We start from the raw sequence: 19,292 nt of genomic DNA, 5'->3' as shown, positions 1-19,292 counted from the left end.
CAAAGCGAAGCTGCTGGAATAAATACATCTTGTCCTGACATTCATTAGTTGTCCAAATTGTCGCGCACTGAACTCGAAGCAACCGTGATTCGTTGATAAAGCGACTTAAGTGTGGTGGTGAATCAGAACAGGCATTTGTCTCCGGATCTGAAGATTTTCCTAGCAACGGGTAGGTGCGTTGGTAACTCGCCTGTTTGCCTCTACCTTTAAACTTGCCGCGACGAGAGAACGGTGGGGCTCAGTAGCAAAACAAGTTTCTCAAGAGAAGCATGATGTTGAAGAGTTTATTCAGATATTTTACTTCAGTTTATTGTGTTTGAACCGATTTTTCCGCAACAAACACGAGGCATTTCTCAGACTGGTAAGAGTAAAATTTTTAACGTAGTGTTAGCAATGCCGCGTCCCGACTTGCCCAGTTCGTCGTCTTAATTAATTTAAACTGGCCTTAGGCTAAATTGACAATTACGCGGTTTAAATTTTCACACATTGCGTATTATTTTTTACACTTTCCAAGTCCGTACGGATGGATTATCGCTCGAAAGTCCTCCGATTGGTAACGCTTTTAATTGTTTGTTGTTAATTATTTGCGGTGAGCAGAAAAAATCGCCAACGCCAAGTATGACCATATTACTACTATTGGATTTATCGTCGATTTATATGTTAATTGGCACATTCTCAGGTGTTAGTTTACACCGATATATCTACATATACACTGCAAGGCTTTTGCATAAAACTTTACACGAGGATGACAAGCCAGGACCCACTTTTTAAATACCAAATTTTGCTGCCTGTCAAAAAAAACCAAAACTACTACCAAAATAAACGGCTTCTTAACTGTTTTTTTTTTTCTATTTTTGTAAAAATGTATTTGTATCTATAGATTTTGTTTATTTATTTTTTTGATATGAAAAATATTTGACTGATGATTTCTTCAATTTTGAAATACGTTATCTATCCGAATTTATTAATTCGTGTATGAAATCTTACTCGTTTTTTATTTTTTATACCAATTAACATGTAAAGGTTCACGAAATGACATATTGCTAAATGAAGATAAGTCAGAAGAAAAGCGATTTTTGTCTCGGAATGTGGCCACGTTTTCGCAATTTCGTTGATAAAATAAAAACTGTACAAACATATTTATAGTGCAAAGTCGTACATCATTCATTAAAATTGATCGTAGATACTTTTTTGGACCTTTTGATCTTTGATAAACATAATTATTGCGTTTAATTTTCGTCATTTAATTTTTTATGTTCTACATAGCGCCACTACAATATTTACTAGCACTTCTCATTCATAATTACACCATAATTAGTTGATAATTAATCATAATCACCATAAAAATATGACATTTCACCATTACTAATATTTCATGTTGTGGTGATTATTGATTAATGAATTGTTTGCAAAATAGAAAAGTGGCAGAATTTTCATATTTCAAATAAAATTAAAAAAAGAGGTAGATCTACAAAAAACTAGAAAAGCGTCTTTGGTTGTCTTATCGAGAGCCACTTCGGGAAAATGTCTTGGAAAAAATTCTAATTCTGGTTTTAATTCGCCTAACTTTAAAAAAAGAAATTACTGTGGGTTCAAAACAACGGAAACAAATTAATGTGATAAAAACAAGCCGATCAAGATTTTGATTATGAATTAGTTAAAACCAATAAATTCCCAAACTTACGATATAATTATGTTATTTGTTTTTTAGAAATATGTATGTAAACATATCAAAATTGAAACTTGATAAAGTTACATTTCTGAATGTCCTTTACCCAAAATGTAAAGAAAATTGGTTTGAATTTTTTGGTATAAAATGTTTGCTTCGATAGGGGTACCACGCCTATGAATTTTGTTGCCAATTGGACCAGTGATTTTGGAAATTCAAGCAATTTCGTTCACGATAACTTCTGCAAAAAACACCGATTAGAATGTTTCTTTGTGGAAAATATTTCTTTTAATAAGGATTCAAGGTCTATCCATTTTGGTGCAAATTGGATTATCTCTTTTGAATATACCTACATATGCTCAATTTTGCACTTATCGGGTGTCTAAATAAAAATCTGATCAAGATTGCCGTGTTACATACATATTGTGTATCACACGTCCAGAAACTGTTTTGCGAGCATTCGTGCTTACAATACTCGTCTATCGACTCGTATTGCAAACCGTAGGTACTCATGCTCGCAAACGTGCAGTTTCTGGCCTAGTGATACAAATAACTATTGTTTATTTCCCCTTATCCTTATGAAACCCTGTAAAATGCATTCACGTTGTGTTGGCATAATGGGAGGCCATTGAAATTTTGTATTTAATTTGGTAGTAAAACTGTCTGTTGAATTAGGTTATGTTTTTCTAAGTTTTAGGTTATAAATAGTGTCAATGTCTAGTGCATTGTTGTCAGTTTTACTAGCTTGCAATAGAAGAATACTCTGACATCGCGACAAATTGAGCAACATGTTATGTTGATTTTGATAGGTCCGCATGTCAGGCACTTTAGTGCCGGAAATCAAACAGTGTATCCAACGTTAAAAAAATAAATCATGGTACGGTTGATGGACAAATAAAACTGAGACACTTAAAATTTAATCTATGTAAATCAACTATGTATTGAATTGTCAATATATTTGTCAGTGTCTATATAATACGTCATACCAAAGTTAACCTATTTGCGATAAAGCCGTAATTAAACGATGCAAATTTAAAATTTTTGACTTATGTAATTGTCATTTTTGTCCCAGTTTTATTTGTCCATCGAATGTACGTGAACAGTGTGTAGCTGTCCTCAGGTGCTCACGTTTAATTTCCAATTTATGAGCAAATGTTTTTTTGTTTATTCTGCACTGCATATTTATTTAAAAAATTGTTTTGTTCGAAATGAACTGATATCAACAAAAACCGTTTACGACAGAAAGTTATTTTCTCAACAAGCGAGTGATCGTGACGATTATTTGTCACTTGCACACATTAAACGTAACATTATTATGCGGGACAAGGGACATGCATTCGTAACATTTGTAACAATACTTTTGACCAGATTTATAATTAGACACGCAATATTTAGTGCCTACAAAGAAATTAAAAATTGTCAAATTAACAGGAGCCTAAAATAACAACAAAGTAACCAACAATAAATAAACGTGCTACTTTTTTATTTTTTTTCTGTTTCTGTCGTTTCAATAGAGAGAAAGCGAGGAAGGAAATTGTGACGTCACCTCAAAAGGGTAAAAATTGGACTACAGCACTTTTTTACACGAAAAATTTTTAAAAGAAAAATCGTAGTGAAAGTAGTACCGAGCGATCATTTAAAAAATAAATCGAGTTTGCTTTGGAGCCTATGCTATAGCATGGGTTGCCATAGGTAACACGCCGACTCGATTTATTTTTATTTTTATTTTTTTGCATCATTCTATTCCATCTCATTAGAGATAATTGTCACATACCTACTCATTTGCTTCATTAACTCCTACCCCCTAGTTAATCAAACTGCAAATTCATGAAAAAAAGTATGACTTTCATAACTAGTTGTATCGGGTGTTTTTTTAAATTTCACCTCGTAGTAGGCGTTGAAGAGTCAATGGTGAACGCACCACTCGTGTAAAAACGTAAAGGCGGGTACAGATCAAGCGCGCCAATCCGCGCCGTGCCATGCAAAACGTTCGCGAACGTTGCAGGCGCGGTCAGTTTGGACGGGTTACCGAGCACAAACGCGCAACAACGCGCACGAACCAGCATTCGCAAACATTATCCGCCAGATGTCGGTACATCAAAGAAATATGCTTGTTCGTGCGCGCTCGATTTGGACGGATTTTTTATGTTTGTCGGTGAATTTGTCAAGAGCGAACGCAAACAGCTGTCTAGATATCTCCAATTTAGTTAAAATGGAAGACGGTATTTTCGAATGAAACAAACGTACGAAACTCGGAACCTCTCCGAACACAGCCAAACATCCGCGCATTTGGTCAGTCTGGACAGTTCTTCAAACATACACGAGTTTTGTTAGCAAACGTTTGCAAACGTTTCGCACGGCACGGCGCGGATCGGCGCGCTTGATCTGTACCCGCCTTAAGATTTAAACAGCTGATCCGTGATCCGTAACCCGTATAGTGCGTTCACAATCAACTCTTCAACGCTTACTATGAGGTGAAAAAACACCCGATACAAATAACTATTTCAATAATGATTGTAGTAAATGAACCACAAAAAGTGTAGGTACTTGTTTCAGCAAATTTTGATTTCTAAAAACAAAATGAAATTCTTGTACATTCTTTGTGGCAAATCATTAACTTTTGTTTCTGTTAAATGATTACTGTTAAGTAAAAAAAGACTTGTGCTTTCTTATGCATTACTTTCGTTTATGAAAAAAAAAAATCCTCAAATTTCAATCAAATTTATGATTTTTTTTTCTTAAAACCTTAAAAATAAGTCAAGTTTTTTTTTTTGGCAATCAGAAGGTTTCAGACACGTTTCCTACTCAAAATCCGTGCAGAGTTTTCTTCCATAGTCTTATAGTATATTTATCCCCAATAGATATTGACTAAAATCATAAATCACATCAACAAAGAAACATCTTGAAGCACTCCACCCAGGTAATTTATGCCAGGGTATTAAATAAGTACTTAACCTCAGACAAATATTCTAACCCTATAGAGCTATTTGACAAAGAAGTCAGGTTAAGTAATTCTGGGAGGACTGTAAGTGGTTTATAAATTGTTTCTTTGTTGGTATGATTTATGATTTTAGTCTTACTCTTTCTCTAAAGTGGACCTTTTTTTGAGATATCGATTTTTAAAAGTGAAAACAGGGTGGCAATGACATTCCAATTTTACAGTAAAATTTCGACAAACAAATAAATAACAAAATTGGTAATTGTTTACTTTAACTACTTCTGGAATTTTCGCGTTTTTTCTGGCTAGACAGCCTCAGGACGTCCTCCTAGATCGTTTTCCACCATTCAAACCTTGTGCAAATGCCTTTTTTTTCTCTTGTTGTGTTTCAAGGACGCGCCAATGTCTTAGTATAACTAAAGGGTAAGGAAAATTCATTTGCACAAGGTTTGGGTGGTGGAAAACGATGTAGGAGGACGCCCTGAGGCTGTCTAGCCAGAAAAAACGCGAAAATTCCAAAAGTAGTTAAAGTGAACAATGACCACAAAATTATACTTACTCACATGGGTGAATTTAGATATTTTGTATCAGCAAAGCAAACAAACTAAAAGGAAACATCATTTTAAAACGTCCATAATGTACATTTTTAAATTAAATAAACCTAAATTCTTGCGATGTTTTTTAATAGCCGTATCCAATTTTTCTGGAATCTCCGTGTTTTGAGAATACAAAGCTAGTCGCTGGACATGCTACAAACTTGCACTGTTTTACATAAAATAAGTACCTAAACAATGTCCTGTTCGCAAGTACTTGAAAACAAGTACTTGCGCAAGCAAAACCATAATGTAAACCTCCTGTCACCCTTCAAAATCTCAGAATTTCATTCCGCTGCCCTTTACCATTTGCGAGGAAATTATTTCTCTGCCCACTTGTGCTGATAAGATTAAAATTAATACTGTCCAATTTCAGGTTAAAAATGTGGAAGATCGCAATCTTTACATCAATTTTAGGAGCATTCTTTGTGATACACCAAGCGCAAACGTGTAACGAAGCAGTTTGTGGGAGTATCGTTAGCAAATGTCTTCTCACGCAGTCCTGTAAATGCGACCTGAAGAACTGCACGTGTTGCAAAGACTGTTATAATTGTCTTAGTTATTTGTACGAAGAATGTTGCTCTTGCGTGGGTGAGTTTAATTGAAATGTCCGTTGAACACTGTTCTCCTTATCTTCATCTTATCTGACCATTTCTCGATATAGTTCGTTCGCACTTTCTGATCCTGTTGTTATTACAAATTTTCATCAACTGTTATTTCTTACAGGTATATGCCCCAAGTCTAACGACACCGAAACTACCTTGAGCACAAAGTCACACATTGAAGAATTTTCAGAGCCGGTCCCAGGTCTGTTCAACGTTTTGACTGAATATCCCGACAATGAGAAACGTTGGAACAGCACCACTTTCCCGATCAATATTGAGATAAATCAAATCAGCCAAAAGAAAGAAATCAAAATACACATGCGTAAGTCCAAAATACTACAATGAGAATAATTTTCTTCTCTTTAGCAACTTCTGCAGGGACTTGCCAGCCACTGTCGTTATTTTCAACACAGATTCTCCTTAAAAAGTAGTTTCAAAAAACCAATCTTGTGCATTCGTTTTTGTTTCATTCTCCCAAGACACCTCTTTTCACAATCTAGCTTAGTTTGATTTGAAAGGGGTTCAGACAAATAATACTGCTTTCCGCATCTCTTGGTCCCGCTTGCGCGCAGTAGATGGGTGGATATTTAACTAGTTGAAACGGGCACACCAGCAAAACAATAACTAAAATGAATTTTTTAGCCGCAACAAGTATTAAATGTTTTAATGTTCCATATTTGTTTGCAACTGCAGAAAGCGCCGAGCAAGAGGTGGCCCCTATCAAGTCCAACGAATTCATCACCTTCAATTGCACAGTTGCTTTCATGTCCACGTGTATGAGTTGGATAAAATGCAAGTCCAGTTGTCAAACAATGGGAGCGTCGAGTTATCGCTGGTTCCACGACGGGTGCTGTGAATGCATAGGAGATAATTGCGTAGGTTACGGAATCAACGAGAGCAGGTCGGTAGAAATGTCATCACTGTTGGCGCAAACAGTCGACGCACTTTTTCGTAGATGTCGCGAATGTCCCCTGAAAGACGGCGACGACGACGAAGAAGACATTGAAGAAGATTACGACTACGGACAAAATTCAGACGACGACATCGACTAGCCAGAGATGGGTTTCACCCTAATATATTTGTACATTAATTAACATAGGACGTAGGTTTAATTCTAATTATGTAAGTGTATAAACGCTTTAAATTAAAGACTTAAATCTGGAAATTGTGAACTTGTTTTTTAAGTTAGTCAGATTTATATTGGACATTGTTTTAAGAAGAAATAATAGATGTGTTACACATTACTATTTGAGATTTTATTATCAGTATAAAATTTTAATATAGGTAATAGACATCTAGTAAAAAATCAATAACCTTAAATGCAGTGGATATAAAAGTCTTGTTTGTACCAGACAAACTTGTCCTTAAAACACTCGACATGACTAGAAAAACGTTGATACGTCACAAATTAAATCATAATATTACATTTATAGTAGTTCTACCACTATCGGTTCGACTGTTGCGAATATTCTGTTCAAAAAAGTACTCCCTAGAAGCATCCCACAGACGATGTTATACATTTCTGACCCTTGTCGAAAAGTGATCACAGTCCTTTTCACTTGTCAATACATGTCGCTCAACAATGGTACAACTCAAAAAATATGGTTTTTGAAGGTACTACAACATGGCACATGGCGGCTAGTCTTCTTTCCGGCAGCAACACTTGCACATTCATCATTTTACGAGTGGATCGCCATATAGCGGAATACTATTCCATGCTGTAATACTTTTATATCAACGGAAACTTTCAACACATTTATCTCAAAATGTGATTTTTTAGTTGTGCCACTGTTATGACTTATGAGCGATATGCCACACTGTCGTCGCCAAAGATAAAATATTTCTAAATATTTTCGTTGGAAAATTCACGACATACATACAACACCAAAATATGAAACAAGTATACGTTCCATCAAAACTTACAAAAATATTCTATTGACTACTACAAATACATACAAATTTGATTTTTTTTTTCTTCTGCGTGATTGTTTCGTTTTTTTTTTAAGTAACAAAATCCCTGTATTGTGACGATCCCTCAATGTGTTGTAAGTTAGCTGCCCAAGTTAATTATTAATGAAACATGAACACTAACCTTGACACCTGGTCAGAATATGTTATGTAGTGATCATAAAAGGTGGACATTACTTAAGTTGGTCTGGGGAAGGGTGATTTGCCACTTTTTTCGGTTGGCGGATCGTCGGTATCGCTGTCATCTTGAGGTTCCTGAGATTCCGGTAGCCTTATGAAAGGAAGATGTTCGCTACCGCTCCACATTGAGTACAGATTGGTGTGAAGCCTTATTGAGTCCTGCACGTAAAATATAGGTAATAAATAAAACTTAAAAATACCCAAGGGAGAACAGTAACAAATTCTTTACTTCACCACAAGTGTTTTTATAATGCTTGTAGAAAAAAAGAACGGTAATGGATTAGGATGAGTAATATGTAGTTATTTATTTAACGAGTTCGTGTGTAAATTGAGCTTTTTTTGGTATGAGTGGGCCAGATTAAAACGCGAGTGAAACTAGCGTTTTAAAGGCCCACGAGTGCCAAAAAAAGGCCAACTTACACAAGAACGAATACGTTTTTTTTTTGTTAGACGACCCCCTTAAAGGCTTCAAATCGCTTAAAATGTTTAAAATTAACTTGACGTTTCGTTTTGACAAGTTGTCACATTTATCAAAATCCAAAATCAAAGTACCGTTAGGTTAGTACTAGTAATAAAGTTACTAGCCACGCCAATGGGTATTTTAACTTTTTATTTGTGGCGATAATTAAAACAAATGAAAATCTCAAATTCTGACAAGTCCTTTACGTCATCCACAACGGATTATTTGCTTTTAGATTAATTTTTCCTTGTTTTTTATTTTTTCAATCACTTTTGTAAGTAAAAATTGCACACAATTGTCGTCGATATCTAATTACATATTAATAACCTCTTGGCTTATGAACAAATAAATTATTATTAAAGGTCGCATCACACACAAATGACATTTTTACTACCGGGTGATCAAGAAGGACTGTTTAAGTTGGCAGTACAATTAAGAAAATTTTTTGATTCGGTTATTTATAACACTGCAACCGAATATGTTTTGTTGGTTTATTTGACAAATATCTGATGTAGGTATAGCATTAACAACGACAAGCCATCAACAACCGAAAGTTACTCCTGTTATACGATTTAAAATACAATTCAGTGTTACCAACTTAAACAGTCCTATTTGATCACCCCGTACTACGAGGTGATCAAGAAGGACTGTTTTAGTTGGTAGACTACGTCCACTGATAGAATGCAGTTTTTTAATAGTATATTAAACGACAAGTTTCATAAGACCAGTCTTGAAGCACGAATTCAAGATTAAAAAACGAGTGGCGTAGCCACGAGTTATTTTAAAGAATGAGTGCTTCAAGGTCTTATGAAAGGAGTTTTTTATACTATTTTTTGTAATTTGCCCTTTTTAAGCCGTTTTTAAACGAAAATGTTTATTTTCCTCGATTTAGGGATTTTTGTGGCGGTTGGTAATGTCTTAATTTTAAAAGTGAAAATTTGATCAAGTCTTCAAAGTCGCCTTTTGTTTTATCCAAATTCTGTCACAAAACACGAATATAATCGATAATCTTTCATGTACGCCCGCTGAAATACGTGAAATTCCCAAAAATACGGTCGCGAATTTGTTGCTTGATAAATCCTGATAAATAATTCTTTGCACATTTTGTAATTTAAACTGACACGCATGACGGCTCAAGCTTTGCCAACCTAAAAATTTTCGTAAAATGTTCCGTGAAATAATGGCTGTAAGGACATCCCAGATGATGACGTCGCGTTCGTTAATATGTCTATTAGAGAATCAAAATGGAGGCAAATTACAAAAATATCCTTAGATAACAAAATCCCCAAACCATAACATTGAAATATTAACAAAGTATCATAGTTAGATTGTGTTGGTGATATCTTGAACATTCGCGCCACTGATTCTCATTGGTTGTTATGAAACCCACGGGAAAAATAAATTATATGACATTTCAATATTTCAAATTTGAAACTGTCAGTGCTGTCAAGTGGTTTAAACATTGATTTGCGATTTTTCATCTTTAGAGCTTTGGTTTGCGTTTCTCTGGTTTTACAAATTATTAATTTTGATCGTGTTGCTGTTTTGATCTGTTCCGTTGCGATTTTTTGTTGATTTTTTTGAATTCGTGAAGTGAGTGCGTACTTCAAGAATCTAGCGTAATGAACACTTTAATTGACATTACAAACATCGAAAATGATGCAGAGGTAATTTTTGTTCATGCATTAATTATTAATCTCTTGTTTGTGTTTAGCCATTTCCGAAAAAAGCTGGATATTTTAATTTCATTAGCCAGCTTTTTTCGGAAATTCGAAAATGTATTATCACTCGTGAAATACCCTTATTAATAAAACCTAATATGTACAGTTGCGGCCGTTGAAAACTCAGACATTTTGACAACGCCAAACTTTTGGCTTTGTAAATGGTATTCAAAGTGACGTTTCTCAAAATGTCACTCAAACATTATCCACATTAATTTCTCTCGCAATGGCTCTTATACTCACACCGTCCCTCAGTCAAACACATTTTTGCAAATCAGATAATTGCGGCATTTCAAAAGTTACGCGCGATTCTGACCTAATATGTCAAATACTGACACTGACTTTATAATCCTTGATGAAAATCCTGTTTACGCTAATCAAATTTCGGAATTTATACAGTGTTTAAATCTTTCCTGTCTGAGATTTCAACGGCCGCAACTGTACATATACTACTCCTACTATACTGAAGTTTTCTTTCGTCTTTCCTAAATGCAAACATGCAGAATAATAATAAAACATCACATGTGTAGGTAAACCTGCTCTTTCCATTTTTTTAAATTTCGCGTCGGATCTATTTGTTGTAGCGTTGAGTGAACATTTTTAGTAACATTTATGTCAAGCAATCTACGGGGTCATCAAGAAGGACTGTTTAAGTTGGTAACACTGAATTGTATTTTAAATCGTATAACAGGAGTAACTTTCGGTTGTTGATGGCTTCTCGTTGTTAATGCTATACCTACATCAGATATTTGTCAAATAAACCAACAAAACATATCCGGTTGCAGTGTTATAAATAACCGAATTAAAAAAATTTCTTAATTGAATTGCCAACTTAAACAGTCCTTCTTGATCACCCGGTATGAGTGGACAGCGTAAAATATAATACTGAATTTTATTTTTAAATGATACAACTGGAGTAACTTCCGGTTGTTCACTGCTTGACACTGACAGCCCAAGGAAGGAAGGAAGGAGCCTTATGCTGGTAGTGCATTGAAAGTGATGCCAATCGTTCCTTCTCCAGCAATCTTTTATGACGGTAAACGTCCTTGAACAGCACATCGGGCATCGCATTGGTGCCAGTGGCGTTCCTTTAACCCCAGCAACAAGGTCTTAAACGTTTTTGTTACAATAAATGTACCAGTGCGCCCCGTCTTTTACAGTGGACGATACGCCACTGGCAAAATCCCCACCAACCACCCTTGTCTACAGCAACCTTTTAAGGTTGCTCACGATTTGGTGGCTGGCATTACATTTTCAAACTGACCTTACTTCCTCTCAATTTAACTTCCTTGACAGGACGCGATGTGAGCAGCGCCAACGGCCGAACACTAAACTAGTCAACTAAACAGATCTTACTCCAGTCTGATTCAAATCCAAATTGATTATAATTAAAAACATACTTACACCACCGCTAGCTGTACTGTCAGATCCCCTTTCAGAACAGCTCGTTAAGCTGCCGTGAACAGAAAGACAGGACGAAGAGTCCGTCGATGAACTACTCTTTCTAGAAGTTAATGGAAGCCCTGGTGGAAATATATCGTAATGTTCCGTTACGGACATCCTACTTGCGTGCGGAACGTCAATCGATTGCCAATTGCCTCTGAAGGGGACAAATTAACATTGGAATATCCAGCAGGGATCAAAACTTTACCTTTGAGAAGCTGGTCCTGGATACATTCTCCTGTGCATTCGCTCCTCGTGTGTTTCAGTCCACGGAGGTACGAACGATCCTCCCGGCAGCGGATGACCTGGTAATGCCGTCTGGGGTATTGAAAAGCGAGTTGGTCGACACGACAACAACTGAATAGCCTCGGCGAGACCTTCCCCACTTGTTATGGTTCCCGGCTGTGGTAGCGCCTCTGTTCAAATAACGAATATATCATTCGAAGGGGTGACACCGGTCTATGGTTGTCAATTTTAATGAAATTTTTCCAGAAATTAAAAAAAAAATACACAAAATTCAAGTTATTGTGTCGTTAAATAGGGTATCAAATCTGCAACTTTTTTCTTGATCACTTACCAGGAGTGGTACTGCGACTGCGATCTTGGGAGGTACTCGAGGGTGGTACCACCAGCTTTGACGGTAAATATCTCTGTTGCCAAGGTCCGGCTTCCACCCTCCCGCAATCCCATGGCATCGACCACCTCCGCATGGTACCATCGCCGTTGTCGCCTACCACTTCAGCCGCCGCCGCCTCCGACCATCTCCTCTGTCCGCTGATAGGAAAGAGCGGAAAATGCAAAGGGGACCTGGATCCGCGGCCCGGAAACGGCGACTTCATCGAGAATAACTGTCCAGGATTAGGAAAGGGTCCTCTGATTGTCTCTATCGAACCAGGACCACGAATCATTTCGGAACAACAGTGAATCGGGCTGGGCCCTCTGTGAACCTCTTGATACGGAGAGGGTCCGCGCGGTTCGGTGCTCAAAGGACTCTGTTGTCTAGAAAATTCGCTTTTTTGAAATTCCGAGCTTTTGGGACTGTCCAAAGTAGAGCGATCTAGTGAAAAGTGAGGACTTGAGGTTTGGGATCTGGACTCGTGCAAGGACAATCGGGCGAAACACTGTTGCAAGGCCGCCATGCTACAGTCAGGGTCGTGGATGCCTCCAGGAGTGGCCTGGCAGGACGGACACATAGCCATCGAGCCAAAACATTCGCAACCGGCGATGGAAAATTGATACTGCAAGTTGATGAATGTTAGGAGATTCTCTGCTATTATTTGCTGGTTGTGGTCTTGCTGTCTTTGGGCGTCGCTTTCGGTGAAGGTGTCGCCGATGCTCATATCTTGCATGGCCGCGGCTATGTGGGTCTTAACTGAATTGCTGGCGACAATCGTGGCCCTGGTTAACTCGTCCCAACTGATTTGGCACAATGTTGCTAATTGAACATTCTGCATTTGAGCAAGATTCGATAAGGATTGTGACAATCTCAATCCGGCGGAACACATACTGTTTAAAATCTATAACAAAATTATTTCTAAATAAGTAACATGTGTAAAAATATTGTACAAATAATACCTGTAAATAATTAACCCAACTATTTAAACATTCTGCAGCAGCTACCTTCAAAGCATTGGGGCTAGGTGGTTGCTGTGTTGGAGGTTCTTCGCTTGACTTTTTCTCTTTCTGTTCACTTTCTGGTTGGTCACACCCTCCAGCTACACTTTGTTGTGAATCCCTGTATTTGTGAATTATAAATTATACATAAATGTCACAGTTAAAATTTCAATAATAAATAACTCACCGGTCCATATTAATTTATGTTAGTCAGTTAATTATTGACGTGCGTTCTTATAAATGATTCAAAACAATATTAATACTGTGAAATATATTTGCGGACGAACAATAACAATAACAAACTCAACGCTTTAATAGTTAGTAGAACTTACTTATACATTAGCAGAACACTGAAAAGTTTTGTCAGATTTAATGTGTATATGAACGAACAGTAAAATGATTTTTAAAATGTTTTGAAAAATCTGAATTCATAATGTTAAAAACAGGTTATAAAAAACGTCAAGATACAAACATCAAATTTGAATATAATAATAGGAAGGTAAAATAGAAACCTACCGAATCAACGCAGAGTTGGAAAGTTGACCAGTGAACAGTAGATGGCATAACGCATTTTTTAACGGACGGGATGCCAAAAATTGAGAATTCAAACCGTCAAACATATAAAAAATATCTAAAAATAACAAATTGTTATAAACTATTGCGTACATTATTCTCATTTTAATTTTATATAATTGAGTACTAGAAAACATCAATTTTCCGTCAGTTTTGAAAATTTCGATGTGAATTAGGCTTTATTATAATTTCTCGTTTGTTATTTGTTAATGTCAGAAATTTGACGCCGTCATTTTAAATTTTCAAATTAAAATTTAATTTTCCAAAATCTCAAAATTTGTGTTTACAAATATGGTCTCCTCCTTCGACAAAGGTAGAATAATAAATTTGGTAAATGGTGGAATGTCTTATCAACAGATTAGTGAACAATTAGTTATTTCGACGAGCACAATTTGTATAACTGTTAGATCCTGGAGGAACGACCATCAGATACAACGGCGTGTAGGGTCACGCCGACAACCCGGCCACCCGGATTGACGACGAACGGCTACAGACCCTAGTCCAAGACAGGCCTTTTACCACAGCTTCTCAGGCATTCATTACGACAAATCAATTTTCCGGGGTTTGTTTGGACGGCACATCGTCGCTTACGAGAAGTTGGTTTAAGAAATCAAACTGCAGCCAAACAAATGAGACTAGAGAAATAAGAATGGGATTTGCTCTACAGTACTTGGGTCAAGACGAAGAATTTTGGTATTTTCGGACGAAAAAGTGTTCCAGTCTCCAAATGACCATTTAAAAGTTTATCGACCAAGGAACAGTACATACGAAGAACCATATGTTCAGAATGTCGTTATTCAGTTAACATGTGGGCATGGATTTCTGCGGCAAGTCCAGGAATAATGATCCATGTGGAAGAGCGGCTGACCAGCAACGTTTATATTAGGGTTCTCGAAGACGTGATGTTGGAGAGTTCATTTTCCAACACCATAATTTCAGAGTTCATACAGCACACAGGGTAGTAGAATGATGCGAGTACAATAATATAAACGTTCTGAACTGGCCCAGCTGTAGGAGTCCTTCGAGAATCGTGGTGCTGTGAACACGCGAGTTCCAGAGCCAAATAGTTCAAAGAGGAAATTCTATAATTATTGGGTGAGATTAGTGCGTAAGAAAGCCAATCGGTATTTTCCGAAAACAACAACACTCCCGATAAAAACTTCACGCGAGAGTGCCGGCGTTTTTTCAACGCTCGGCTATCAGAAGACGAGATATGCACGCTATCTTAATCAGAACCCTCAATGTCTAACCTACAAAATTCGAACCCCACAAATATGAATCCCTTTCCTAAGAAAGATCAAGCAATAATCCTGTCCGTCGACGACAATTTGAAACTCGGCGACTACGTAACCAGCATATCAGAAATAGTACAACCAAAGAACATCACATTTGCCTCAAGAATCTCAAATAATAGAGTCTGCATATACTTAAACAGCTCCAAATTGGCGGAATCTCTAGCGCGTCAACACAAATCAATAGTCATAAAAGGGATTGACATAAGCATTAGACGGCTGATCACTCCGTCGAAAAGAATTATCCTCTCTAATGTTTGTCCTTCTATCCCTCACAACATGCTGGAACAACTCATTAGGCAAATTGGTTTGCAGCCACTCTCCACTGTTTCCTTCCTTCGTGCTGGCATCCCCGGCGAACAATTTGCCCATATTCTGAGCTTCAGAAGACAGATCTACGTCGAAGATAATAAAGACATAGAGCTACCGAGCTCCATGGTAATAACATTTGAAGACACCAGCTACAGAATCTTTCTCAATCACGACGATATGTGTTGTTTCATCTGTAAAAAACCGGGACACATTGCAAGTCAATGCACACAACACGCTGAACCGAGCATGGAGACTGTAGCACAAAACAGGTCAACTACGGACGCCCCTATTATTACTTCTAACTCCATAGAGCAGACGGTCTCTGATAGTGAAACTTCAGCCGAATCACCACCAGTGGTTGAATTCAATAAAATTAGTACCAAACGATTGGGCGACACACTCACTCCATCAACCACAGAAACTTCACCCCCATCACCCTCCTCAGGGGACGAACCATTCGCGAAGCCAACAAAGCCCCCAACACAAAACCCGAGAAAACGTCCAAAGATAGACCCAGCCATCGTTAAAGAAGATATAAAGGAGCAACTTGAACCACTACGGACATTCTTTGGCAACCTAACTCCTACCCCGACGTTCGCCCTAGAGAAGCTAATCTACCTGTTCGAAAATATATCTGGGTGTCCAAGTCCGCTAACCCTAGCGAGAGAATTAACCGACGATACTCCTGCGTTAATTAAAATTCTGGCCGACATTCATCCGCAAATAGTCTCAAAAGGGTTGAAACAAAGATGTACCAAGGCAAGGAAAAAGCTCAACAAGTTATTTAACAATCCAGATGGCCCTCAATCTGCAATCACTGAATCCGACACCGACTGCTCTCAAACTAGCTACTAACAATCTCGTTCCCACATATTACATTCTACTTCAAAACGGATTCGATTGTGCAAAGGAACATAAACGGGTTCTACACACGTCTTCTCTTGCCCGATATAGTGGAAGAAGTTGGAAGAAATGCAGGCTAGCATCGACTATGAAGAATAAATGTTCAGTCATACAAGCGAATTTACACAACTCGCGCTGCGCTACACTCGAGACTTTAGCATATATCCGGCAAGAGAACATTGACATAGCCCTCTGCCAAGAGCCGTACAACTACAAGACCAGCAGAGGAACATACACAATCCCTGGGCTCATGAACCAACGCCTCATCGCCAACAACGATAATAGGTTTTTTAGCTGTCTCTTGGTGAACAACCCCACCTTGAATGTGCTGCACCTCAGACATCTGTCCTCCAAATATGTAACGGTAGTATCAATCGATGGTATATCCACAGAGTCCGTTTTTGTGATCTCGATCTACGCCCCCCCCAACAATGACTCAATCCGTAACATGGTTACAAAATTACAGCAGATCTTAACGAACCTGCAAGACAAAACGATTCTGCTAGGTGGGGACTTCAACTGTCGTTCAACAATCTGGTTTGACACATTATGTGATAGGAACTCACCGGTGCTAGAAGATTTCATCTTGGCTAATGACCTAGTGATCTTCAACGAGGATAACCTGCCCTCAACCTTCTCCTCTGCCAATGGATCAAGTAACATCGATCTTACCCTAGGCACCACGGACACGATTAACTGGGTCAGAGATTGGACAGTTCTCCAGGACGTAAACACCTCAGACCACCGGGTCATACGATTTACCTGCGCTCTGCCACTGCAGTCCGCAGCGAGCATCGAGGAATACGTGATGGACTGCTCCAACCTGAAATTAGAGGACATCGAACAAGACCTGTCGGATCTTTGCAGAGGCCTGCTCCGCGACTTCCCGGTGCTGGTCTCACCTAGGACCATAGACGCATCAGTGGACCGCTTCTATGAGGGAATAAACCGGATTGTCCGCGCCAAGGTCAAGAAACGGAGGACCTATCCAGAGAGACCAGAATGGTGGACGAGTAAGATCGAGAGGCTCCGAAAAGTCTACCTAGCTAAGAAGAAGATTCTGTACACCAACAGATACCCGGACCAGGCCAATCTCCTAGCAACTGAGATGTACTCCGCTAAAGATAAATACAAGAGAGAGCTGACCAAGACAAGAGAAAAATCCTGGGTTAATTTCGTCGAAAATGACCTAGCCCCGAATCCATGGGGTGTGGTGTATAAGATTGCCACCGAAAAATTCCGCAAGAGGGGACCCATGGCGGCCTTCCAAGAGGGAGATGAGGTCACCCTGACGCCCAAGCAAGCGGCGGGCTACTTGGTGAACAAACTGCTTCCAGACGACGACGAGACGTCAGAAGATGCTGTGCACAGAATCTGGCGTCAGGACTTCGAGTCCCTGCAGCACGAATATAAGTATGACATCCAGGAGGTCACGAATGAGGAACTGGAACAACTAGTACAAGCCATCAAACCAAAGAAGGCACCAGGGGTGGACCTGATGAGGGGCAAGCTGGTGAAGCTGGTGCACCCGGTGGTTCGGGGCTTCATGCTGCACTTATATAATTCGTGTCTAAGAGCAGCGTACTACCCTAGGCGCTGGAAGGAGGGCTGCCTAAAAATCCTAATGAAGGACCCTGCTGGAGACCCGAGTGACAGGAAGAATTATCGACCAATAACGTTGCTCACGGAGTATGGGAAAATATTCGAAAGGCTCATCAGGAGGCGACTCTTCGCGACGACGGAGGACTTTCACTCCCAGAGTCAGTATGGCTTCATCTCGGGTCGCTCCGCTGTAAGTGCCCTTCTCAAATATAAAGAGACCATCGAAGAAACGACGGACAAATATGCGGCGACTATATTCATCGATATCAGTGGAGCGTTTGACAACGTTTGGTGGCCAGCGGTCATTAAGAGCCTGCAGCAGAAGGGAGTCCCTAGGTACTTGTTGGCGACGCTGAAGAGCTACCTGATAGACAGGACGGTCACCTACAGAGACGGATCTGTAGAGGTCTCCAAGGCCTGCACGAAGGGCTGCCCTCAGGGCTCTGTCCTGGGGCCCACCCTTTGGAACTCGGTGCTGGACATGTACCTCGACTCGGAACTGTTGCCCAATACAGAGACCATCGCATACGCAGATGACATTGCGATAGTTGTAAGAGCAAGAACCAGACAAGAACTAAGAGACCACATCAGGGAGAGCGTTGAGCGGATGATGGAGTGGGCCTTGAGACAGAAGCTAACAATTTCAGGCACGAAGACGAAGATCATGATAAACAAGTCCCCTCCCCGTGTGCATCACCGAGACATCAGGGTGAGGTTAGGTGACTCCAAGGTCGGCATCGTCAGCGAAATGAAATACCTGGGCGTAATTGTAGACAAAAAGCTAAATTTTCACTCGCACGTGCGTGCAGTTTGCGAGCGGGCGAGGAAGATCGTGCTAGCCCTAAGGAGGAAGGTTCATGTCACATGGGATGTTCCGGTGGGGAGGTCGCTACACGCGATCTACAAGTGTGGTATTCTCCCCATTGTTGCCTACGCATCTGAGGTCTGGGCGCATCGGCTGAGGGTGTCGAGAGTTCGACGGATGCTGCTGTCGTTGGGTGGTGCCGTGGGGAGGATGATCTGCGAGGGGTACAACTCGGTCTCCAGTGAGGCAGCAGGGGTGATCTCGGGCATCCCCCCCCTGGACCTGACCATGGCGGAGACAAACTGCGTAAAAATGCTTCGAAGAACGGAGACGGCGGCCTACCTAGACATGATGGTCCACAGGGAGGAATTCGATAGCTTAAGACACCTGAGAGAGTATCTCCACATTATGACGCTGGATCGGTGGCAGAGCAGATGGGACGGCTCTCGAGGAGCCCCGGTCACCCACTCGTTTTTTCCAAATGTTCCTGAGACTCCTAGAACGGAGTTCACGAGACTCAGCACCCAGGTCCTCTCCGGTCATGGACCGTTCGTCACACACTTGCACCGAGTAGGCAAATCTGACACAGGAAACTGTCCAACATGCGGCACTCC

At 39.5% G+C, this 19,292-nt stretch overlaps 2 protein-coding genes across 6 annotated transcripts; one reads left to right on the top strand and one right to left on the bottom strand.

The window, feature by feature from the left end:
* On the top strand, positions 1–7,049 carry LOC138127285 (protein twisted gastrulation-like). Of its 3 annotated transcripts, none has more exons than XM_069043247.1 (5): positions 1–169; positions 5,577–5,791; positions 5,927–6,127; positions 6,448–6,706; positions 6,761–7,049. In XM_069043247.1, exons 2-5 carry the CDS (start codon positions 5,584–5,586, stop codon positions 6,855–6,857), a joined length of 765 nt encoding a protein of 254 aa, XP_068899348.1. In that variant the 5' UTR covers positions 1–169; positions 5,577–5,583; the 3' UTR covers positions 6,858–7,049. The 3 variants fall into 3 exon arrangements, with proteins under 3 accessions (XP_068899348.1, XP_068899339.1, XP_068899356.1); XM_069043238.1 differs by lacking the exon at positions 1–169 and adding an exon at positions 181–361; XM_069043255.1 differs by lacking the exon at positions 1–169 and adding an exon at positions 188–361 and having other exon boundaries at positions 6,499–6,706.
* LOC138127271 (uncharacterized) lies at positions 7,040–13,672 on the bottom strand. Of its 3 annotated transcripts, XM_069043214.1 has the most exons (7): positions 13,524–13,663; positions 13,379–13,424; positions 13,153–13,312; positions 12,155–13,094; positions 11,786–11,993; positions 11,539–11,734; positions 7,040–8,112 (listed from the first exon to the last, which is right to left on the bottom strand). In XM_069043214.1, exons 2-7 carry the CDS (start codon positions 13,384–13,386, stop codon positions 7,951–7,953), a joined length of 1,674 nt encoding a protein of 557 aa, XP_068899315.1. In that variant the 5' UTR covers positions 13,387–13,424; positions 13,524–13,663; the 3' UTR covers positions 7,040–7,950. The 3 variants fall into 3 exon arrangements, with proteins under 3 accessions (XP_068899315.1, XP_068899324.1, XP_068899306.1); XM_069043223.1 differs by lacking the exon at positions 13,379–13,424 and having other exon boundaries at positions 13,524–13,672; XM_069043205.1 differs by having other exon boundaries at positions 13,379–13,666.
* Between the last annotated feature and the right edge of the window lie 5,620 nt (positions 13,673–19,292).

Source organism: Tenebrio molitor, chromosome 1 (genome assembly GCF_963966145.1).
Source record: "Tenebrio molitor chromosome 1, icTenMoli1.1, whole genome shotgun sequence".
In the NCBI taxonomy this organism is placed as follows: Eukaryota; Metazoa; Arthropoda; class Insecta; order Coleoptera; family Tenebrionidae; genus Tenebrio; species Tenebrio molitor.
The sequence above is the reverse complement of the archived record's forward strand: the minus strand, read 5'-3'. Positions and strand labels throughout refer to the sequence as shown.